The sequence below is a fragment of the Odocoileus virginianus genome, chromosome 14 (assembly GCF_023699985.2).
Source record: "Odocoileus virginianus isolate 20LAN1187 ecotype Illinois chromosome 14, Ovbor_1.2, whole genome shotgun sequence".
NCBI classification, from domain to species: domain Eukaryota; kingdom Metazoa; phylum Chordata; class Mammalia; order Artiodactyla; family Cervidae; genus Odocoileus; species Odocoileus virginianus.
In genome coordinates this window covers 9396550-9422476 of record NC_069687.1, presented here as the reverse complement: position 1 = coordinate 9422476, position 25927 = coordinate 9396550, and the positions used below count along the sequence as shown (strand labels likewise).

Here is a 25927-nt window from a genome sequence, read left to right as displayed (position 1 = left end):
TTATTTCTCTGTAAAAAATTGATTCACTGCTTCAGAAATGGAATCCTTACATCCAACCATGTCGGTGTCATGTTCTAACTCAAGGGTCCCCAACCTCCAGGATCTAATGTCTGATGATCTGAGTTGAAACTGATGTAATAATACAAATAAAGTGCACAATAAATGTAATATGCTTAAATCATCTGAATCCACCCACCCCCACCCCAATCCATGGAAAAATTGTCTTTCATGAAACCAATCCCTGGTGCCAGAAATGTTGGGGATCGCTGCTCTAACTGGCTAAGTAGATAAATTTCATGAAAGAGTATTCATATGCATAATGGTACAGTCACCCTTGTGTTTTATAGTGGATTTAAGTATCTGGGGCATGTTTCTTAAAATTAAATAAACAACTAGCTTCTTGGAGTAGCTCAGATGTAAACAAGAGATATAGAAAAAGAATGTACCATGCATAAAATTTGTTTAATAAACCTAACATTTTAAATGCTGAAGCTGAAACTCCAATACTTTGGCCACCTCATGCGAAGAGTTGGACTCTTTGGAAAAGTCCCTGATGCTGGGAGGGATTGGGGGCAGGAGGAGAAGGGGACGACAGAGGATGAGATGGCTGGATGGCATCACTGACTCGATGGACATGAGTTTGAGTAAACTCCAGGAGTTGGTGATGGACAGGGAGGCCTGGCATGCTGCGATTCATGGGGTTGCAAAGAGTCGGACACGGCTGAGCGACTGAACTGAACAGAACTGAACATTTTAAGTAAATAATTTCCTTTTATGAAAGCTTCTTGTTACTATACTTTTATCCTCAGAAAATTGTTTAGGGAATCTGTATGTTTTTAAAAGAAGAGCTTATGATAGTAGCAATATTAACCATAAATATAACAAATATGGCATAACTGGTATCATGACATTTTAGATTGGACTCATGCAGTTATATTTTCTCTTATCTGATAACTTAATTAAATGCTATACCTGCACAAGACTGTTGAAATAATATTTTGGGAAATAAATGTGATCTTGTAAATTATCTACTGAAGTTCAAATGAAAAATGTCTATATTAATAAGATCGTGCCATTTTAAGTTCTTTCTTTTTAAGTCTTCATAAACATGGTAATGTCAGTGATACATTTAAGATTATATAAGTATATGTGCATGCAATTAGTTGTTTGTGTCAGACTCTTTAACAACCCCATGGACTGAAGCGTGCTAGGCTCCTCTGTCCATGGAATTTTCCAGGCAAGGATATTTGAGTAGTTTGCCATTTCCTACTCCAGGGGATCTTCCTGACCCAGGGCTCGAACCTATGTCTCTTTCATCTCCTGCATTGATGGGCAGATTCTTTACCGTTGTACCACCTAGGAAGCGCCAGATGTGTATGTACATATATATACACTTACAAACCATTTGCTCAGGGAAATCTTTTCAAATCCTTTTTGAAGTCAGTGCATGTGTAAGAAATATAAGAGGATGAGATGGTTAGGTAGTATCACTGACTCTGTGGACATGAATGTGAGCAAACTCTGGGAGACAGTGGAGGAGAGAAGAGCCTGGCGTGCTGCAGACCTGGGGGAGGGGGATTCCAAATAGTTGGACACAACTTAGCAACTCAGCAACAACATGTGTAAGAAAACCAGGGCAATCAGTTGTGAAATATTCGCATGTAAACTCTCATAGGTGTTACACAAATGAGTTGACTACAGGCTACCAGTTGCAGGATTTCTCTCATGTTCTCCTGCTTTCCTTTTTTTCAGAGAATTTGGATGGAGAGACCCGGAGCTACCTGAGGTGATACAGATGTTGCAACATCAGTTTCCTTCAGTCCAGTCTAATGCTGCAGCCTATTTACAGCACCTCTGTTTTGGAGACAACAAAATTAAAGCCGAGGTAAGCACTACTTGGAATCATGAATGACTGGTGTTGGATTCATCATCACTTAGGTGTTCAGAGTACTGTTGAATGGGGAAAAAAATTCAAAACTTTAAGTTATGCTATCAAAACTTAGATCCATACTTATGACTGAAACATAGCACTTTGCATCTAAGTGTTTGGCATGCCTATATATACATTCTTCTTTTTTAATATTTGAATACTGAAGGAATAGAGGACCAGGGGTATACACTAATATCCACAGAGGTGAGAGTATCAAATGCTATACTTTTGATGTAATTTGCATTTTTCTTCCCAAACCCGTCTCTGGAGTCATCTCTGCTCCTAAATTCTAAAGAAGTACAAAGCATCTTCATGGTCTCCTCAAATTACATCAAGATTGCTAACATCAGTTTATGGTATCATCTGTCTTCCTGGAAAATTCCTTGATAAGAGGGAAATTTTAGGCAATAAACCAGCTTTGTGTTATAACCAAACTTTCTGAACCATTTACAAATGTACTGGTAGATATAATACAGATATATGTGTTCCATTAAAGAATCTGTTCTCTGTGTTCATCATGTAAACAATTGTTAACATGCTCAAAATTTTTGGAATACTTCAAAGTACACAAATTGTGGTATGTGATATTTCTGGAAAATCACAGTGGTCAGGACAGCCAACTCTGATTTTTTTTTTAGACAAGGGACAAATATTTGCATATGAGCAGCTGAGTAATCAAATTTTTAAAAAAGATTTTTTAAACTGTTCAGAGTCATCTCCGTAGCATGTAAGGAATTTGGAAGATGAGTCTAAATCAGTTTAAGGGTGGAAAGCGGAGGTTTGAAGACATAATTGTAATTTATTATAGATTGTGCTTGCTTGCCCTGGGATGTGTATGGACTAGCAGCTTTTCATCTTTTCTTTTCCTGTTTCTCTTCCGGGACTGCAAAGGGCTTGACCCATGCTTTTTCATATCAGAAAAATCCTATTTCTTTGTGGAATGAATATAAGGCAGTGATTCTCAACCAGGTGTAATTTTGCTTCCTACGGGACACATCACAACATCTGGAACCATCTTTGGTTGTCAAAAATGAAAAAAATTTGTGATGTGCCATTAGCATTTAGTGGGTGGCAGTCAGGTGTTACTCAACTCAGGCTGGGCTGCTCACCTCTGAAAAGTCAGTACTCGAGAGACAAGTGTTGGCAGCAAAGAAAAGGTTGCTTTATTCAGGAGACTGGCAACCTGGGAGAAGGTGGACTCATGTCCAAAAACCAACTCCCAACTGCTGACCAGGAAGCAAGAGCTTTAAAGGGGGATTTCCAGGGTCACAGGTTGGGGAGAGGGGGTTACGTGCAGAAACAGCACAGTCCGCTCTGACAGTCATCGTGACATCGGTCATGCAGTGATCTGATCAGCATCATCTTGATTATTTTAAGTACAGTCGTCTTCAGTTCCAGGGTCGGTTTGTTCCTGTTTCCTTGAGGTCAGTTCCTGGACTTGTGTAAGATGGAGCAACTTGTGTCATGGCTACAGTCTGGTCGTCATATAGTCAACTCCTTCCACCTGCCTGGGGTTTTAGTATATGCAAAACAGCTCAGAGGATGTGACTCAGAATATTATGTATAGCTCTTAAGGAGGAACTAAAGGTCCTTGACTATGTTAAGTGGCTAAACTATTATTATTTTGTCTCACTTGGCTGTTTTCCTTTCTGCATTTTCTCACTTCTCTGATTAAATTTATTCTTTGGCTAAAGTTTCTCTACAAAAAAGCAAGTGGAAAAAAATGGAGGATCTGTCCCCAACAGGCACCATATGGTTCTGTTCAGTTACAAAGGATGCTGCAAAACATTCTGTAATGGAAGGGCAGCCTGGACAAAGAATTATCCAGTACCAAATATCAGTAGTGCCAAAGCTGAGATAAAATAAATTATTATTCATCTAAGATAGATTTTAAATGTCAAAAAATACTATTAAAATGATCTAAGGATAAATTAAATTATGTGGCTCCTGTCCCAAGTGGCAGTTCTCCTAGTCATTCTCTGCCTTTAGTAGAAAACAAAATAACCATTTAAAATGGAGAGATTTCCAATTGAGTGATCACATGCCATCATTTTGCGAAGATTATAACTGTGAGGGTTTCTCTAGAGGCCATGAAAGAATCTCATCCCTTGATGGGCGTAAAGTGGATTCACAGATATTGTGGCAACCACAGCAGCAGGACGGACTCGTCCCCAAATTTGGTTCTGATGTCAAGACTGAGGACAGTGCACACACCCCATGAGGGTATGAAAAGGCCAGTTACTCACATAATGAGGCTTATGTAGCTGAGCATAGCGGCTTCCACACGGGGCTGAGCTTGACTGGAGAGCTCAGGAAAGGATGGCTAGGGGATTAGGTGGTAGATATGGCCTGCCCTGGGATGGGGTTCTTAACCTGGGGACAGGATGTCTATGGTTTGAACTTCCTACTGGTACCAAAGGAGGAGGCATCAGAGCTTTGTCATCAGCTTGCTCAGATGCAAGCAGAAGGGACAGAAATGTCAGAGGCCAAACATCAAACAAGGCCATCATGTGGTCCATGCAGACGCCGTTACCTGGGCAAGTTCAAAGTCATTACCTCTGTCTATGTGAACCATGACCAGCCTTGAAACGTCTCCATAGCAGTGGTACCCAACATGGACTTGTGTGTGGTCACATCAGAAGCATCCCTGGGTTCTGTGGGAGACAAAACAGTGGTGTGAGGAGGGGTTGACCAGCACACTCACCAGTGTCAGAAAGATACATCATCCAAAATCACTTCCCTGCTCACCAACTGTGTCTCCTTGAACAGAACTGTCCACTCAAGCCTCCTTTCTTATCTTTAAAACAGAGATGCTGATCCCTCCCCTGTAGAGTCCTTATAGGGACTAAACGATTTAATGGATTCAGACTGCTAAGTGGTGATGTATTCATTCATTCATATACATCTTTGGCCAGGAGCACAGTTAGACACTTAAGATACTGTTTTATCTTACATATGTATATATATCTGAGCTTTTCAGATGGTGTGATGGTGAAGAATCTGTCTGCCATGCAAGAGACACAAGAGATGGGGGTTTAATCCCTGGGTTGGGAAAATCCCCTGGAGGAGGGCATGCAAACCACCCTAGTATTCTTGCCTGGAAGAGTCCGTGGACAAAGGAGCCTGGAGGGCTACAGTCCATAGTCGCAAAGAGTAGGACATGACTAAGCGTGCAGCACATGTATCTGTAGGTTGTATGTACCTGTGATCAGTTTTTAATTTTGCTGTAGGTGCCCTTGAGGTTGCCTGTATCACTTCTTACTGCCCGGAGATTCTCCTGACACCTGGTTCTTAGAGCTGTGGCTCAGGTGGAATTTATTCCTCTGCTCCACCTCCTAAAGACTGCAGACATGGCCAGGACCTCGTGATAATGGTGCCTGGGGTACCTGGGAGACTGTGAGGACAAGGAAGGAAAGGGTGATGTAGCATACAGCCTGACAAAATGAGATCAGAGTTAGTAAAAATGAGCCAGAGATGCTGGGCAAATGCAGGAGGCCTAAGTAAAATGCAGAGTGAGCCACATGGAGTTTCCCTTCATCTCTCCTTCAGTCACCCAGGGAGTACAAGTGCATGCTCATGAGCGCACACACACACACACACACACACTCAGGTGTGTACACATCTCAGGACTTTGCACACATCTAATTTGTTCTCTCATCCTAATTCAAGTCTAAACCATTAGTAGTGGTTCTCCCTTCATGACGGATGGCTGCCTGACATGTTTTCATATACAGGCATTGATTTTTGTAATTACCTGTTGTCCAAATACTAATCTTGCAGGCACCAGCCTTTCCAAATTTACTCAGTCCTCTGGTCTTTCTATTGCATTTTATTGAATTGATTTAGCCCTTCAGTCTACATTTCATTATTGGTATTGACTTTGCCCGCACAATGGATAGGCCATTGAGCAAAAGGCAGAATTAAATCTCCTGTATGTGGAGGGTCATAAATCATGCCTTTCTCATTCCTTATTACAGTGCTTTGTACAGTTTTCATTTAATGAAGCCAAGAAATTCAGCTTTGTTCATGATGATGCCAGATCTCCTAGGTATAAAGTTGAGAATTCACTCCCGTAAATCAGCAGACAGAAGCACTGTCCCTAACTTTTCCTACTGATCCAGTGAACTTGGGTTTAAGGCAGACTGCTTGTTCCCTGACAGCAAGGAGGTGGAACTGAGGGGAGGAGAATGGGTGTGGTCAGTTCAGGAGCCACCAGTGACTGCGGGAGAGTCTGCAATCCACTGGGTGCCCTGACCTGGGCCGGGACATTCAGTTAGGAAATGCTTTGAAAACCAGCACGTGTCCTAAAACTGGAATAGGAGGATATCATGTAAACAAGAGCTCAAAGTTAGACTGAGAAAAGATCAGAAGAGAAGCAGTTGGAAAAATGAAAGAGGGAGGCCTTCCCTGGTGGTCCCGTGGCCAAGACCCCATGCTCCCAGTGCAAAAGACCTAGGTTTTATCCCTGGTCAGGAAACTAGATCCCACGTGCTGCAACTGAGATTCAGTGCAGCCACATAAATATTTTTTAAAAAGAATGAAATAGGGTGGGGCAAAGAGAAAGTGGAAGAAGAGGGTCCAGTCATTGTAGCAAACACACCATATTGGGGCAGCTCATTTCCATGGATGATGAGTGACTGATCTGTAGGAAGATTGTCCTGCTTTAAAGGGAAAGAGGTGTGATGGATGTGGATGGTTGTCAGTTATGTTTGAACTATGTCTGCCATCCACACTGTCTCCTAAATTGTTGCAAATTTCATAATAAGTTGAGTTTTAGATAATGTAGATAGTTTTTAAGACATGAAAATCTGCTCATGTGTGTATATAGTGTGTATATATGATAAGCATCTTTTGGGAGGTGCTTAAATGTTGATAATTATTTTACATCTTTTTAAAAATCTTTTTTTCATTCTTTTGGGAACCTTCATCAGTTAAGAATATTTAGAACACCCACTGATTTAAGGATAACATCAAGTACCTCTCATGAGTTGTAATGATTTGGATTTATTTATGTTCCTCCCTCCTGTATTTCCCCCCATTTCGTCTCATGCACGGATAGAGTAGGCAGGAGTCCACACTAGACAGGCACACAAGGCAGGGGCATGTGTGTATGGGCGTGCTACATGCTGGAATTCAAAGCAGTCTGTTGTCTAGAGATAAAAAGGTACTTGCACATTTTTCAGGTGACAGGAGGTGATTATTTAAAAATGTCTGAATACTTCATTTCACTATAAATTAATAAATTAGACTTAAGAAATTTTAAATTAAAATACAATTAAATCTAAACATTTAAATAATTTTAAAATGTATTTCTTAAACATAAGACCATTCACTTAAATAGTGTGCCTTTTTAAAAACTCAGACTTTGTTATGTGATGTTCCATGTGAGAAGGACTTATATCCATGTCTCTGTAATGAATGAATGGCTGGTGCCTACCGCTGATTTAATTCAGATTTTGTCCCAAAGGCCTCTTTGTATATGAAAAATTGTCTTCAGCCAACAAATGTGTAACCAAGGTGTTTGAAGATCTTCGAGAGTCAAGGTATGCAAATTGAAGATGAGAACAATTTCTCTAGGAAACCAGCATTGATTTTATTCAATGTTTTATTAACTCCCAGCAAAACTCTATCCAGTTACCATCCTCCTCACTCTTAATAAAATACTTTGTTTTTAATGAAATGGAATTTCCAGTTCTAGCAGAAAGAAGAGTTTATTGACAGCTTGTTTTGGAGTTAGTAGTAGAACCAAATTTTAATAACATGCATATCATACTTCTAATGAATCCACATAGATGAGCACCATGTAAACAGGGCAATATAATACCATGTGCTAATAAGCTCCATGGAAAAGCTTGTGAGAGTGTTTACAAAAGGCTTAAAATCCAGTCTTGTGGAGTCAGAGAAAAATTCCTACTTCCTACAGTGATGAGTACACTGAATTTAAATTAGAAATTGCCAGAAAATATAGCATAAGTCATACTGACTTAGACTTGATAGAGTAGAGATTAGACTTAAGGACATTAGTCCTTTGGAGTTTGTGTGTGTATGTGTGTGTGATCATGTCCATAAAGTTTCAATATATTTGTATCATTTACACTCATTTTTCCCAACATCATTATTTTCTTTAGTAATATTAACTAGAACACAGAAATTGAGTTCTAGAACATAGAAATTGAGTTTTAAAATATGCAACTGTCCCCCTCTCCCATACATTTTATTTTACTCAGACTGACTGACAACCTTTCATGTGTTAAAAAAAAAAAATTCAGACTTGTTCCTGTCTACTACACTTAAAGTGCTTCATAATTTCTATTTTATTCTTGCTTCTTTCCACCTCACAAAGTTCAAGAGAAGGTGCCATCCATCTCTTCAGGTGATTACTTTTGAATCATTTCTTCTCTTTCCATTATCATAAATGGTTCCACAGTTTTTGAGAAAGAGCCTCTGTTCGTTTCTAGATGTCAGTAGACAGCATCCCATTGAGCTGACAGCATGGGCCCTGGAGCCTGCCTTTCAATCCTGGCTACGCTCCTGCATTCCAGCTCTGTGGTTTTGGGCAAGTTCCCTTACCTCTCTGAGCCTTAGTCTCCCAGACTGTAAAGTGAATTTGCATCACTGTGGAGAGAATGCACATACACTGCCAGCCAGAGTCAGTGGGTTGAGACCTGTAGGTTTTTGCTGGTGTACATGTAAAACACACATTCAGGACATCTCCTCCTGACCATCTCATCATGTTATAGACAGAGTGTCTGTCTGCGTTACTTATAGTGTTGGCAATTCACATGCTGAAATCCGTTATGGGCTCTAGCACACGTCAAAAGTCTGTGTTGTGTGTGACCCTGTGTGGAGCCATGGTTGAAGCCAAAAATAAATACTGCCTTTGGGAAGTTAGAATCAAAGAACCCTTTGAACGTGCCAGCTAAAAGAACACACAAACAGGTCCAAATGCTGAATCACTGATATTACGAGAAAGTGGAATCCACGAGTATGTCCATTCAACAGGTATTCACCGATCAGGTCTGAAGTTCCAGGCTCTGTTCTTAGCCCTGGGGATATAGTAGTGAACAAACTAGATCCAGATGGGTAAGGAGGAAGCGACAAGAAACAAAGACATAGATCTATCATTTGTCAGATGGTGGAGCTGCCATGAATAAAACAACAGGAAATGAGGGTAGAGGATGGTGGGGTGGGAAGAGATTAGGAATGAACTGCTGTTGCATGTAAGATGGGCAGGAAAGTCATCTCTGAGGAGCAGTGTTTGAGCAGAGGCCAGAGCAATGAGAGAAAACCACAGAGTTAGTCTCTGAGGAGAAATATCCCGCCACACCCTGCGCACACAGCAGACCTGGGCAGGCTGGACCACGTGTGCTCCAGGAGTGTGTTGGTCCCCTAGGGTTGGCTGCTAGAGCAAAGTACCACACACTGGAGAACCTGAAACAACAGAGCTTGAATCTCTACACTTCTGGAGCTAGAAGTCCAATGGTCAAGGTATGAGCAGGGCCAGGCTCCCTCGGCAGTTTTGGTGGAATGAGTGCCTGCTTGTCTCTGCCTGGCTTCGGGCATTGGCCCTTAATCCTGGTGTTTTGATGCATTACTGTCATTTATGCCTCTGACATCACGTGGCCTTTCCCTTTCTCTGTGTCTCTGTCTGTGTCTCTTCTCCTCTTGTAGGGACACCAGTCATGTTGGATTAGGGCACATCCTAGTTGTTTGTTGTTCAGTCGCTGAGTCTTATCCAGCGTTTTGTGGCCTCATGGCCCGCAGCACGCCAGGCTTCCCTGTCCTTCACTATCTCCAGGAGTTTGCTCAAACTCTTGTCCATTGAGTAGGTGATGCCATCCAACCATCTCATCTTGCTGTAAAGTTGATTACATCCATCAAGATCCTGTTCTTAAATGAGCTCACTTTCAAAGGTCCCTGGGCTTAGGGTTCCAGTGTATCTTTGGGAGGGCAAAACTCAACCCATGACCCTGACTTAACAAGGACTGTGGCTGGAACCTTGGAAAACAGTGGAGGAGGGAAGGAGACGAGAGCAGGGGGTGAGTGTCTGGAGTCGGGTCATGTAGACTTTGCATGTCAAAGGCCTTACTTTCAGAGAAGAGAAGTCTGGGGCCTGCTTTTTAGCAAGGTATTTTGGGAAGTAGTACATTTCAAGAAAGGAGACTTAGGGAGATTTGGAACCTATGAAATGGTCAAAGGAGAGGGGAACTGGTGAAAAAAAAACAAAACATGAGAAACATAAAAAGAGATGGTCAGTGGATCAATGAAGTGGGCGGGATTGTCCCAGAAACCATACAAAAGGTGACCTTCTGAGAAGAAGCCAGGAAAAGAAGGCAGGTAACCTTCTAGGTAGCCCCTTGTGGTGATCTCAAAGTGATTGAGAAAGTAGGAAAAAAAAAAACAAATGGCCATTGGATCTGAGGGAAGTGTGTGTGGGTGGGTTCTGAGAGGCCATGGGAGTGTTTGGAAGACTCTAACGTAAAGGAGGCAGACTTAGACATGAGAGGCTCTTGGACCACAGGAGGGGTGGCCAGGCAGCTGGCTCACGCCCTTCCAGGACAACACTGGGGAGAGGTGACCAGGAGCCGAGAGGCAGGTGAGGGAGCTTGAGGACGTGGAAACAGCTGGAGACAAGTGACCATGAGGTCTGCGTAAAGAAAATGGAGAAAGGCAGTGACTTTAACAAGCCAAACTCTCTAAGAACCTGTTTTATTTGGGGCACGCATGCTCAGTTGCAAAGTCGTGTCTGGCTCTTTGCGACCCTATGAACAGTAGCTCTGTCAGGCTCCTCTGTCCATGGAATTTTTCAAGCAAGAATACTAGGATGAGTTGCCATTTCCTTCTCCAGGGGCTCTTCCTGACTCAAGGATAAAACCCATGTCTCCTGCGTTTATTTGGAGTGGGCATGGGGAGGGGGTAGCAAATTATGCTCAGAGCCTGAAATCGTCTTTGCCTGTAGTTTATTTAACACAGGTGCACAGTGGGGTTTGTAATCATTTCACAAGCTAATAGCAGAGAGGATAATGTCTCTTAATGAACCAATAGAGAAATAACATCCTGCAAACAAATGATGGATTAATTACACTGTTGTTCTAGGCAAGGGGACCTGACAGAAATAAGAGTCGCAATTAAGTTGAAGTGTACCTTTTATATGAGTTTGTTTTTTCAAGAGAGCTGGTTTCACCAAACAGGATCTGACTTCCAGCTGCCAGGTCAAAACCCAAATCCCTTGTTGCCAAGGTCAGTTGCTAGGGAATGAGGGCCCCTGAGTAGGTGGGCAGGCTGGGATTAGCACTCCATGGATGACCGCAGGGCTTGGGCCATTGACTACAGGAGTGCATGGCTGAGGGAGTAACAGTGTCCCTTCTCTTCCTAAGGGGCTGCCAGTCATGTCAACACCACTGCCAGCCCAGAGTAGCCTGGCCTTGGCTGGAGCAGGTGTCTCCAGACCTTCAGAGAGCTGGAGCAGCCAAGGGCAGGTTTGCCCAGACTGAGACTCTCAGAACATTCCTCACCTCAGCTCTTGGGGTCAGAGTCTAAATGTCCCCGTGCTTCTCTCCACAAGTTCTTATTGATAAGCCCCCAGCGGTCCCCCAGCAGCTCTGTCACTAAGAGTGTAACAGCAACCACAGACGAGAAGGTAATATTCCTAGCATTAAAATGACTACGGTCATAAGCACGTGGGTTTGAAGTCATATCACACCATACGTAACAGACCTGTTTCCGTTTTTCAGTCCCATCAAGGCAGCAAGAGAAAGCATTCAACAGCGTGGCCATGCTGTCAGAAAAGGGGAGTGCTCATCGGAGAAGGGGGTTTGGTTCTGGGTCTTGGGGAGGTGTTGGCTAGATGGAGAAGCTAAGGTCCTCAGGGGCCGCAACCTTCACGAGCACAGGAGCAATGTGAAAAGTGATCTGTGCTGAGCTGCATTGCTCAGAATGCAGCTAAACCAGAATGAACGAAGGAGCAGCCCATGTATTTTTTTTTTTTTTACCTCTGTGTAGCCTTGGTCCTTCACACACGAAAGGTGATGAAAGAGGCAGAATTGAGAGTTATTGGACCAGGGCTTCCAGCAGAAAGGGCCGTGAGTTATCCTCAGTGGAAGAGATCATAAGTAGGCAGTATTGCTAACAGGCTGGGACAGAATTACAGCTAATGAGGGCAGGTATGATCCCAGTGAGGTATATATCAGTTTGGTGATTGTGTTCCCGTGCCACGGAGGGGAAGTCAGAATCATGGTCTTTGGGAATTTGGGGAAAGAAGCAGAGACAAAAGGGTCCAGTAAATGGTGATGATTTGGTGGCCTTTTTCACTTAAAGATAAATGGGACTGATGCACTGGCAGGGGTGCTGGGGGCTTGGTGACAGTGCCCCCCACCCACCCCGCTACATACATTTCTCTCTTTGACCTTCTGCACCTCTCTGCCCTGTTGTCTCCAGCCCCTGCCCCCTTTAGTTCTTCTTTCTCTCTTCCTTCCTCATGTTAGCATGTCATTCATTGACCTTCCAGAGCCTCGTTCCAGCCTTGGTGACTTTCTCCAGATGCTAAAGAGACTGAAGGATCCTCTGGCAACGGCCTCTCCTCCCTAGGATCAGGGGAGGATCAGATGTCAGTATGTCCATTCTTCATGATGTGCCAAACAAAGGTCTCCTCCTGGTCCTGGGGTCACTGAATAAAGACTCCAGCAGACGTGGCTCCCAGGACAATGTAAGGTGGTGATTACCAGAACTGAGTTCAAAGGTGGCCCCATTCTTGACAGAAGACTCGGTCTCCCTAGAGGCTGTAGAGACCTCTCTGGTTCAATTCCCTTTTCTGTTGAGTCTAACAAGAAAACTGGGAGAAAGAGGGCAGTCATGTTAGGGAGAGAATGGTCACACAGAGAAGAATAGCCCCATAGTTGCAGCAACAAGGACAGGCATGTCCTTCCCAGGCTCGCTGTCAGCTCACCTCCCGAGATGGCGACTTGCCTTGTGCCATCAGAACACAAGGGAGAGACAGCATAGAGGTGTGGTCAGATGTAGTTGGCAGAGACTGTTTTCCTTCCTTGAAGGTCTCTTCAAGGAAGGTGGACCACGGCAGGGGAGAAGAACACAGGGGTGTCGGGAATGTGGGTGAGTCCCTGTAGGACTCTGGAGGCTCAGGGTGAGGCAAAATGGGGTCAGAAGACGCTGAGCAAGGCCATCCTCCGGGGGTGGCAGAGACCTCCAGCCAGCTGGCGGCACCACTTCTACAGTCATGAACCACGTGGGCAGAGAAGACCAACATCAGCGATGGTCTCGGGCTGCCTCTGTGCAAGGAGACATCTCTTCTCCCTCCCCCCTGAAGCACAGGGAGAGATCCAGGAGGAAGTGGGATGGGAGAAGAGCACCAGGGCTGGAGGTCGTGGTCCAGCCAGCTCCTGGAGGCTGGGATGTCGGAGGATGGGCAGGAGACTAGAACTGGAGCAAAATGGTCACACATCATCCTCTGAATTGGAATGAGACCATTTTAATAACTGAAACTGAATGAAAATTAAGCAATCAGACCAGAGTGGTGTTGAAATGGAGCCAACCTGCGGTGAAAGTCCTGATTAAAACCACCAAGTACAGAAGGTCCTCTTGACGCGACAGTGATGAGTCAGAGAGCAGTCTGCTGGGTCAGGACTCGGGAACAATGGTGTAGCAGGTATTTTTCTACAATCTTTGATGTTTCCCTGTTGGGATTGCTAAAATTCACTTGGGTTATTTTCGTTTCTTCTTTGTACTGTGCTCTTCTATTTTAATGAATTGTCTTTTTATCTGCCCACCCCGAATCAGTTTGTATTCTTTTTGATAATTAACAGAAGAAATAGATGACCTACCTAAATGTCAGCCCATTCACATTTGTATCACAGATAGATATAATTATCCCAGTCTAACCGAGTGATTTTTCACCAGGCTTTTTTTTCTTGCTGCATTCCAAGTGAGAGCTCCTGTATCATAGCTTTAGAAAAGAAGTGGGCTTCCCTGGTGTTCCAGTGGTTAAGAATGCACCTTCCAATGCAGGTGACACAGGTTCAATCCCTGTGTTGGGGAACTAAGATCCTACATGCTGAGGGGTGACTTAGCCCACGTACCATTCAGATGCCACACATACTGAGTCTGCATGCTCTGGAGCCCATGGGCCGCAACTGGAGAGAAGCCCGCATGCCACAACTAAGACCCAATGCAGCCAAATAAATAAATATTAAGAAAAAAAAGAAGACCTCTAGCTGAAGAGTGAATCCCTCATTCAGGACCGCAGTCCAACTGTATATCCAACTTAAGCTTCTTCAGCCAGCAGTAAAGTCACATTTTTTCCTTTAGCCTTTAGGAGAGGCAGCAGAAAAAAACCCAGTCTCTGTCCTCCTGGTAACACTTTCCTTCCTTGTTAGACCTTGTTGTGGGTGAGAAATCTCTAAATCACTGAACCAAGGAAGTGGCATGTTGTTTATTTGTCATCCTTTTGATTTTTCCCTTCTAAACAGTCTCTGATTTTCCTGGCACAGAGAACTAGAGAGAACATTTTTTCAAAACACTGGTAGGAACTGCATAGAGGCCTCTATGTCGTCTTAGGTTCATACACAGATTGCTGTGCACACCTTTCCTCTTTATGATTTCACTGTGGTGCTGTGCTTGCCCCTGTTTCTGTGATCTGTTTCATTCATTCATTCTAAGCAAATGCTCTTGCTCTCACTTCTTTGAGCATTTTGATCACTTTTCCAGCTTTACCAAGGTTATTGTTCCAGTGCATTCTAAATCCATCAGACATCGTCAAGCTGATGACACTTTCATGTTCACTAATGACCCTGCTCCATGGGCTTGTGCGTGCCATCTTGGAAATGGTTAACATCCCTGGAGCCAGATGCCATGGAGAACTAGAGCCTCTCTGACTTATTTTAAGTGTATCTGGGTTTCTGGCTCATCTTTCAGTCATTCAGAATCAGATTCTCGTCAAAAGAAATGTATCTTTATACCCGAATGATCCTGTAGGTGTTTTGTCACACCTCTTCCCTATTAGGTGCACTTCATTATTAAAACTGTTTTTAAGTGTTTCAAGGAAAGCTACAGGTGATCATTATATGATAATGGTTTATGTTTGATAGCTCCCGTGCACTTTTTAACCAAACCTTTAATGTAAGTGAAAGAAAAAACAAAATCCTTTTTGTTAAGGACTCTCCAAAATTCAAAGAGGTCTTCTGCATTTACAATCCCTCTTTGTTAATTTGGCTCTGGAATCAAAAGGGAAGCACTAAGTGGACATCAATTCTCTTCTTATTTGTGTTTGATTTTATGTATGGGATAATTTGTGCATTCCTTTGGATCTGTACAAGCTGTCTTCGATTTTCAAAGATTGTTTGCAAGAAACAATCTTACATTGAAATATATTTTCCATGGAAACAGTGGTATATAAGGAGACTAGTCTCCCCATGATAGTTCAGATAAGCTTCATCAACCCAAAATGTCCCTGAACAAGAGCAAGTGGGTGAAATTGCAGCAGTGGGTGAACAGTACTATAATATTTTGTCTCTTTGTATTCATGAGGAAAGTGCAAAAAGTGCTCTGGTAGGAATTCTGGGACCTCATCTCCAGCACTCTGCCTAGAAGGCACATTCCCTGTACCTTCCCTGTGGGTTTTAGGAGTGAACACCACCCTTGCTACAGACCATACTGTCTGGGGCAGGGGCTCAAGGAAAATAGGGACAGATGAAAGGAAAGCAATAACATCTTTGAGACTCCATTGTGTAGACCAGATGAAGGAGGGTAGGTGATGAGGGTCAAAAACTGGATTCTAGGAGGCTGGAAAATAAAAAGATGTGAAGACCAGGAGGTCAGTTCTGTGTCACCCTGGTATCCCATTAAAGTCCCCCGACCTCACAGGATTCTGTAACCCCATCTTGGTGGCCAGATGATTCTGAAAGCATACAACTTGACACCTGTCAAAGAAAGAAACTATTTCAGTGAAATATGTCCACTCTCCCCTTGATTCTGGATGGTTCGCAACATTATCCTGTGTACAAATTATAATCCAAAAAGAAAGGGCTGTTTCCATTGGATCTTACCAAGCAAGCAGAGATGGTGGAGGCATTTAACAAGGATGTCTATAATAAAATCCAACATGCAAAAGTATATGAAAATTGAAGTTGGTGTGCCAGTATCTATTTGTATTGCAGACAGGTGTGGCAGGTGTCGTGGGTGTTCTTGCCTCTTCAAAGAGTAGTGCCTCCCTTCAGACACACCTGTCACTAATATATGTACCTGAAAGGCCGTGGTTATGGGGCTGTTTGGGAACAAAAGAACTAAGAAGTGTTTCCTATAAATATAGGCAAAGATTTGGATAAAAAAACATTTCCAGGGATATTGAGACATAATGAACCGAAGACTGGTAGTCTCCAAAGGATATTAGTGATGTCAGGCTTTAAGTAGAATAAGAATTAATCAGAGTTAATAGCCATGCAGCCTAAGGCTTTTGTCTCTACCCCAAGACTATGTCCCTCTGACCTGGGTGGAAAGCATAGTGTACAAGGCTTACCCCAAAGGGTAGAATTCTCTATATTACCTCCAACCCTATCATTGATCCTGAAGAGAGTCGATACAGATAGATGATGCCAACTTGGATTGATCTGTAGCCATGCCCCAAATCAAATGGGACCAAGTATCTTTTTGGATCAAACAACAGGTGATACTGTGATTTGAGGAGCCCTCTTCGAGAGGATCTTCACATTTCTTAGTTTTATAATTAGTTGAAGATGTTCAAGAGGAATTCAGGGCACTCTTGATTAACTTACCATGAAACAGGCTAGTGAATTCTGTGGTTAAGCTGGCGCAGACATCCATGAGAAGGTGAGGAATCACAGGCCACAGAAAGGCTGGACAAAATGGGGTAGGGAAACCAAGGACAGATTAGATTCAGGAGGTGTTTGAATGGTCATTAAAAAAAAAGAAATGGAGAAACAATTGTTCTATAGGTTATACTGGCTTCCTCTTGCTGCTGTAACAAATTCCTGCAAGGCGGTAGGGAAGCTGGGTTACCCTTGGAACACTCTAGTGAGACAGTTGAGGCCACAAGTTGTGGCCTGTTTGAGTGGCAAGACTCTGGGAAACCATATTAGCTGGGCTTAATCAATGTAATTTTACCTGGCCATTGTACTAAAAAAATTAAAGATCATTTTGTTGAGAAATGGAAAGATAGTTGCTCAGAATCAAAGCGTGATTCTTCATACCCAGTGGTCTAGACATACCACATACTAGGCTGCTGTGAGTTCACACTCCCATAACACACATGGGGAGTGGATGTGTAACTGCTGTGAGTTCACACTCCCATAACACACATGGGGAGTGGGTGTGTAACTGCTGTGAGTTCACACACCCATAACACACACACATTTTTAACACCATGTTATAAATGGCTGCATAATTATGTAAACTGAGCAAAAGCCCTTGGCCAACCAAGGTCCAACATGTTCAAAGCTAAAACAATATAGATTTTCCAGAGAGGTACTGGTGGTATCTATATTAGCAAAGGAGGTGCTAGGAACTGGTCCCTGGCTCCCAATACCTCTTTATACAAAGGACCTACTTGACCAAAGGAGTCAGCTTTTCTTCATTGGCTTTATAGATTACTAGGGTCTAAATAGAGTGTTCTCCCTATGGCTTTGACATTATCCAATATAGTTCAGGCTAATAAGACAATTCAGTGTCTGGGAATTTCAGTGTTTCCATCAGTCTGTGCAATTCTTTTTTTCCCCCAATTTCGATTTCTGAGAAAAAGCCAATCTCAATTGACCTTCACCCAAGAGATCATACAGTTTATTGTCACATTTCTCATACTCGGATATGTTAATTCCCTTACCCGTGCCCAAAATTTCGGTCAGGGGCTTGCATTTACTGATGATAAAAGATACTCTGATATATGACTTTGATGATGTAATGATTATCAAGCCTATAAAGGAGAAGGCCAACAGAATTGGAACTAGGGTGACTCATGACAAAGTGAAGCAGGCTTCTAAATTACAGAATTATGAGGAATGACCCAATAGGAAATATTTGAAGAATCAAGAATATTTTTCAACAGATGAAAAATATTCCCCTGAGACCACCCTGAAATGAATAAGAAACATAATATTTGGTAGAACTCCTGGGGTCCTGGGGAAAATCATATCTCATATCTGGGGATATTATCATATTCCATTAGGAAAGAAGGAAAAGGAAAGAAGGGAAAGGAGTTGCTCTTGAAGATCACCCCAGCAACAACATCTCTTGTGTTTTTCTGAATGATCATCTGAAAAGATACAATTTTATAGTGGGTCATTCATTACTCGTATAGATGGGGTCGACCATCTGGTGTGCAACCTGCCCCATTAGGAAACTCTCTCTGTCCTTCCTCATTGAAGTTATCTGAAGAGAGGATCACGTAACACAGACTGGTGGAAAGCAGCCAGTGGGTTAGCCATTGAGTCACAAAATTGCGCAGAGAGCGAAGAAGCCCTATTCTTGGTACTTCTTTATACAGAGAGATACGAGATTGCCTTGGTCCTTCCAGACTTAAATTTGTCCACGTGATCGAGATACACCTTAGCCAAAGAATAAGCCCCGGTGGTTGGTCAGCAGATTATATGTTGGTCCTCACTGTACAGACAGTAACTTGGGCATTGGAAACAGATGGATAGAGCAGCTCTGTGCTACCCACAAGTGGGCTGATAGAAACAGTGAAGCCTGAAGGGCTGCTCACGAACACGTGATAGATCGGCAGTCTATCGACAATAGATGGACTGAGTCCACCTATGTATAGGCTTCCTATTGCTGCTGTAACAAATTGTTAATACCTCTGAGTTAGTGCTGTGTGTCAGCTGCTCAGTCATGTCCGACTCTTTGCAACCCCTTGGACTGCAGCCCACCAGACTCCTCTGTCCGTGGGATTTCCCAGGCAAGAATACTGGAGTGGGTCACCATTCCCTTCTCTTGGGGATCTTCCTGACCCAGGGATCAAACCTGGGTCTCCTGCATTACAGGCATTAAAACTTAGTGCTTTAAATACTTCTTAGTGCATTAAAACTTGGTGCTTTAATAGAGCATAACTTTATTACCTAATAGCTCCAGAGTTCAGAAGGGCAAACTTGGTCTCACTAGGCTTAAATCCAGGCATGCATCTCTTTCTGGAGGCTCTAGGGAAGAACCCCATTTTTTTACCTTCTCCAGTTTCTCGAGGCTTCTCACATTCCTTGGTTTATGGCTGCTTCGATCTTCAAGGACACTGGTAGCTCTGTGAGTCTTTCTCATGCTGCCATCTTCCTGATTCTGGCTCTTTCATCTCCCTCTTCCTCTATGTAAAAGAACTTCATGAAGACCCTGGGCCCACCCAGACAACCCGGTTAAATTCTTTCAGGTCAGCTGATCAGCAGCCTTAATTTAAGGTCAGCTGATCAGCAGCCTTAATTCCATCTGCAAACTTTATTCCTCTTTGCCATGGAGTGTGCAATTCGTAGGCTTCAGGGATTAGGATGTGGACATCTTTGGGGTGGGATCGTGGCGTTATTCTGCCTACATAACATATTAGAGCAAAGAAACCCTGGGAAGTCACACCTCTGACTGAAGGATGCCTGGTCACCTCCTGCTCTGTGGCGCTCTCTGCTTACAGATGAGATTCTGGATTCCCAGTAACATGACTTTTCCCTGTGACTCGGTTGGCCTTATCACGTCACTTTCATCCTGATGGTCACGAGGTCTTGAAAGCAAGTGCATTATTAATATGATGTTAGAGATTTAGCTTCAGCATCAGTCCTTCCAGTGAATATTCAGGGTTGATTTCCTGAATCAGGACTGACTGATTTGATCTTGCAGTCCAGGGGACTTTCAAGAGTCATATGTCGGGCAGGTGCCAGATCTTGTTGTGAAAATTCCCTTTGAAATATTTTAATATTTCCTAATTTTGTCTTTCAAACTTGCCAGATCCCCACCCCTGTAAGTGTGAATATCTATATTAATAAATATTTCACAGTTTTTCATATTATCTCTCAGAATTTCCAAAGCTAACATTTTCCCCATTTTTGCTAGTCTTCCAGGCTCTGGATTTAATTTTTCTGCAATAAGTACCCTGAGAAATGAATCAATAGATGATAATTTGTTTTGCAATTTAGATTTTTCCATTTTAGTGTCTTAAGCCCTGAAGAGTGACAGCAGAATGTGAAGATTTTGAATTATGAATAATCTTCCTTATTGTTCTGACTTTTATCTGTCTCTTTACCACTTAGCCCAAGTTCATCTAATGGAAATTGGATATTCAATCATGGGCCTGAGTTGTACACTATTTCACATGCTTTTATATATATTTTTTGCATTAAAGAAAACAAGAAATCTGCATATCTATAATTAGCTAATATATTCAGCATTGGCTCCTAGAAACAAGACACAGGTGTATGTAGCACAGAAGCATTTTATACATAGTGTTGACTTTTACTTGTGGGGAAAAGTACTCTCAGTGAAGTGAAAAGATAAGGTTATAAGAAAAATATTTTTAAAATGTGCATAACATATGCTAGACCAATGTCATTATATTCACAGTCAGATCATATTCTAAGGTACTGAGACCTCTTCTTAGGCACTGGAAGTCTTTGTTCCTGAGTAATACTAGCTTGCTTGGCACATGATATTTCTCCTGAAGGACGGACTGTGAAAATTGGGCTTTATTTCAAAATTTCAAAGTTCATGGCTGAAACTGCATTCTGTCAAAATCATATGGATCACCTGTGTGCCAAGTACCTCTCTCAGCCCTGGGGATTTGGTATTGAACACATCAGGTGAGATCTCTGCTCTCACCGACTCATATCTTTGTGGGTGGGAGTGGGGCAGAAAATCAGCCTATAAGAATGTGAAATGTACTGGGTGATGAATGAGAGCAAAGGAGGACTCTAGAGAGGGAAGGTGGGCCAAGAGAGGAGGGTTGGGGAAGGGCGGGATGTGCTGTTTTTGATGGTTTATCAGGTTGAGTGGATTCTGACTACTGTGTGTGCAAAATTTTAAAGCAAAGCGGAATTCTCCCTTAAGTCCCTGCTTCATTGTTAGTGCTCCAAATCTACCAGCCCCTTAAAAACTGAGAGAGCATATAGCCATCACTTTCCTTCTGGTCTGGGGGAAAAAAAAATGTATGCAATAGCACACATAATTCACTTGAAAATTCTTAAAGAATTAAAATTGCAAACCAAGATATTTATATATCTAGCATGTTTTAAATGCATAATTAGAAAGTCAATGAATAAGACATAAAACTTTTTTTAAAACCTGGTATTTTAGATGTTCAAGATTTTTTTAAAAAGAGTATTGATAAACTATGCAATGAGCTGAAAGCTGAAAATAGAGTAAAATCAGAACACTACATTATCTCAAATTGGTATTCTAGTCATTTCAGTTCAGTTCAGTTCAGTCACTCAGTTTTGTCTGACTCTTTGCAACCCCATGGACTGCAGCACACCAGGCTTCCCTGTCCATCACCAAGTCCCAGAGCTTGCTCAGACTCATGTCCGTTGAGTCGCCATCCAACCATCTCATCTTCTGTCGTCCCCTTCTCCTCCTGCCTTCAATCTTTCCCAGGATCAGAGTCTTTTCCAAGGAGTCAGTTCTTTGCATCAATACTTTGGTGGCCAAAGTATTGGAGTTTCAGCTTCAGCATCAATCTTTCCAATGAATATTCAGGACTAATTTCCTTTACAGTTGACTGGTTTGAGCTTCTCGTAGTCCAAGGGACTCTCAAGAGTCTTCTTCATCACCACAGTTCAAAAGCATCATTTAATCTGGTATATTCCAGGAATGAAGATCTTTGGACTGAAATTATTAATTTAGAGAAATAATGTTCTCAATCTCTGTGGCTTTTATTTACTAAAAAGTAGAATGCCTACTGAGTAAGTCCTTTGAACTCACAATTGATAAGTTATAAAAACAAGAAAAATCAATGCTATGAAATTTAAATGGTACTAAAATAATTGGGAGAACCGAATTCATCCCATATTGGTGGGAGAAATGAAAGGAGACATATCTGAATGGCTTTCCCTTATGAATATATACATACAGATGTAGCTCAGAAATATTATGGATCCGATTCCAGACCCCCACAATAAATTGAGCATCAAAGTAAAGCAAGTCACACAAGTTTTTTTTTTTAATTTTGTTTTATATATAAAAATTATACTATAGTAAATGTGAAATAGCATTATACATAAAAAAGCAATGACCATACCTTAATTAAAAAATAATTTATTGCTAAAAGGTGCTAGCCAGTGTGTAAGTCTTCAGCAAGTCATAAGCTTTTTGCAATGTATCATTGATCAGACATCACCATAACAAATATCATAATAATGAAAAAGTTTGAGATTTTGCAAGAATTACCAAAATGTGGCATTAGAGACAGAAGTGAGCAAATGCTGTTGGAAAAATAGTGCCTGTAGACTTGCCCAACACAGGGTTGCCACAAACTTTCAATTCATGAAAGACGGTATCTAAGAAGCACAGTAAACTGAAGTATTGACGCAATAAAATGAGGTTTGCTTGTAGGTGTGTGTGTATATATAGGTGTGTACTTATTTGTTTATACATATGTATTTTTATTATGGGTCTTCCCTGGTGGTTCATTGGTAGAGAGCCTACCTGCCAATACAGTAGACACGGATTTGATCCCTGGGCAAGGAAGATCCCCTGGAAAAGGAAATGGCAACCCATTCCAGCATTCTTGCCTGAGAAATCCCATGGACAGAGGAGCCTGGTGGGCTGCAGGCCATGGGGTTGCATGCAGAAGAGTCATAACTTAATGACTAAATGACAACAATATTTGTTGTATATTACTGTGTGTGTGCAGTATAACATATATGTATATAACACTATAGACATAGGTGTGATTTCATACTCCCACCTTACAAAAATTATTAGGACAGTTGTCATGCTGCCAGAATTTCTGAGATAGCCATTCATTTGACGCCTAGGATAAAGTCTGTTTCTTCATGGAGGATGACACGCGGGTTCAGGCTACACTATGTTGCGCTTGATGGGATTTCTTAGTACATAATTTTTCAAATTTCAAAGGTCACAGATGCTCCAGACAAGTCTGTTTTCTTACTACACCAAGATGCAAGTGTCATATAAATGTTCTGCTTGGGCTGATGAACAAAATGAAGGGTGAGAAGCACTGAATCCATTGAGCAGTATCATTGAATCACTCGTATTTCAACATGCCTCGTTGCAGACGAATTTCCCTGGTAACGGCTTTCTTTGTGTTCAAGAGAAACAGGAGGGGAAATGAGCTTGACATGTTCTGGTTTGTGCATTCTCAAAAGAGCCGGTCACAGTGGTTGAACCTGAAGGATGGGGAGCTCTGAGTGGTGGGACGTACAGTTCTGCCTTTTATTCAGCGTCAGGAAAACTGCACGTCCACTCTGACTCTGGGCGCAGAGCTAACTGGAGAATTAGGAGATGGGTTTCTCCGGTTACCTTGTTGGCTCACAGAGCACCGGGCTAGCAAAATAAGAAGATCACACTTAATTTAAACAAATGATGAGAGATGCGGGGAATCGAGCATGCCTGTTACATGCTGTACATGGCCAGAAAAGGAGTCAGAAGGTGTTTGGTAACCAGGATGTACCTCTGCGTAATCCATAAGGCCTTTCTGATGCTATCAAGTTAATTCTCTTGCCTCATCGCCAAAACGTCCTATGCACCCTCCGCTCAAAAAGCATGAGCGGGTCTCCAGATCGTAGCACGTCAGCTTTTCCTTGTTCATGTGGTTTTTCTGTGCCACTCCCCTGCCTGGCCCTTTGTCTGAGTCCCAGCACTTCTGTGTCTCGCCTCTGGGAGGCGCTGTCTGCAGACACATGCTCCTCTCCTCGCCTCCCATACTCCTCACCTCCCACTGCTAAGCCCTCTTCATGGCCATCATCCATCCATGTAAGCTGCAGGAATTCTGGGCTATTGGCTACAGAAACTTGCCACGAGCGTGTAGGTGTGCGTTAGTCACTCAGGTGTGTCTGACTCTGCAACCCCACGGACTGTAGCCCACCTGGCTCCTCTGTCTATGGAATTCTCCAGGCCAGATTACAGGAGTGGGTCGCCACTTCCTCCTCCAGGGGATCTTCCTATTCCAGGGACTGAACTGTCTCCTGCATTGCAGGTGGATTCTTCACATCTGAGCCACCAGGGAAGCCCCCTGCAAGCATCCCATTCCCTTAAAGTCAGTGATTTTAAAATATTTTGACTTTATCAAGTGTCCAAGTCTGACCATAAAATAAAAGTTGTAATAATAATCGGCAACCCCCCCCCCCCCCCCGCATGTTCGGGTAAATTTAAGGGCCAAGAAGATGTACCACCATCTAACACAATGATGCCTGCTCTTCGCCTACAACCCTACCGTAGCTTGTCACCCACTTGATAAGCGTGGACTTCCCCAAGCATTTTAGAATTTAGCCATGCTTTGCACTGTATAGCACTCTCCAGGGAAGCTGGTTTCATGCCCTTCCCAATCTCCTTGGGAAGTGGAGTGGGGGGATGACTTCTGGAAGAAGTAACAGCTGCATTGATTTTCAGGAATTTAAAACTGGCAAACTATACAGTGTAATGGTCTTCAGATAAGCTCATTAGGGCAACATCATTCCCATCTTCTTCAGTGTACATCCAGTCCCGTAGCCAGAAGCCCCCAGACCCTGCCCTGGAGTGATAGCAGCCGGCTGCCCCCCAGCCTCATCTCGCCTGCTCTCTGTACGCTGGCCCCTTGCCCCTCCTTGAGGATCCTCCAGCACTCCGTCACGCTTCTGGTCTCTGCCCACATGTTTCCTGCCCGTGGTTCCCTGATGACCCTGTTCAGTGCCTTCCTGCATGCTCTATCCTCTTTCTCTTTCTCTGTCTCCTAGATGGTTCTTATCACCAGGGAAGACGTGGGTTCTCAGGGACTTAAAGTTTCTGCAATTTGATGGATCTTCTTTAAGAATCAAGATCATAACTAGAAAGTTGCTTGTTCCAACTTGAGGTAAAGCTGCCTCTGTATTTCACTACTGACATGGTCCCCTAGCTTCTTTGCTGGCTTTTCTTTAATTTCTGATTCCTCTGCAGATGTGTGGGCTACAGTAGGGTTGTAGGGAAAGAGTAGGCATCAGTGTGTTGCATGGTGGTGCATCTTCTTGTACCCAAAATTTGGGGGTACACATTTACCCAAATATTGGGGGCATTGTTATTATTATTACTATTATATATGTACAGATATACCTCCAAGTCCAGCACCTGAACACACTATGCATTCCATAACCATTAGTCAAACGGGGACTGTCCAGTCTGTACAACTATTGGAACTTTGGGCACAATATTTGTGGGCTTCCTATTTTCACATTCTGAGATCTTTTGACATTCTTTAACTAGTTGTCATACATCTGCTTTACACAGGTGTGTGTTTTCAACATTTATGTACATTCATCTAAAATTCTCTTTTGAGATGCTGAACAGTGTCTGAATTTAGCACTGTCACTCACAATATGTTGAATTCAGTTCAGTTTGGAACAGAACAAGGGAGACTTTCATTGGAGGCATTCTTTGTAATTGTCACTCCTTAGTGATTTTGTGACATTGTACCCTGTATCTGCAAGGACAGCTCAGAACTTAAGTCAGGTAATGTAAACCCTTAGGCATATTTGGAACAAGTTGAATGTGTCCGAATGGTGTCTTTAGAAAAGAAATGGGTGGAATCACTTAAAACTCTCGCTTGTTAAAAAAAAGAAAAGAGGGGGCCTTTCCTGAGTGCTCTTGCAGAATAATGTTGAAACTGTCAGCTATTCTGAGTGCCCAGGAGTGTTTGTGGACGTTGGCTCCCAGCCTCCAGATGGACAGCTCTGAGACCCCTTTGACCCCCTACCCACTTCACTCGTGGCTGCAAAGTTTTCAGTAGAGAACCCCACTGCCAGCTTTTCGTCCATTTAGACTATTTCATTCTGCTATTGGGGAACGTCTAGGAAACCTCTCTGCTCATGATCACAATTA

At 42.7% G+C, this 25927-nt stretch overlaps 1 protein-coding gene across 8 annotated transcripts in view; it reads left to right on the top strand.

The window, feature by feature from the left end:
* CTNND2 (catenin delta 2) overlaps window positions 1–25927 on the top strand; it is a 1048486-nt gene that overhangs the window by 772328 nt on the left and 250231 nt on the right. For all 8 annotated transcript variants that reach the window (XM_070476489.1, XM_070476490.1, XM_070476493.1 and 5 more), the window contains one exon: window positions 1753–1885. In XM_070476489.1, the coding sequence (XP_070332590.1) occupies window positions 1753–1885 (133 nt within the window). The remainder of the gene's footprint in view (window positions 1–1752; window positions 1886–25927) is intronic.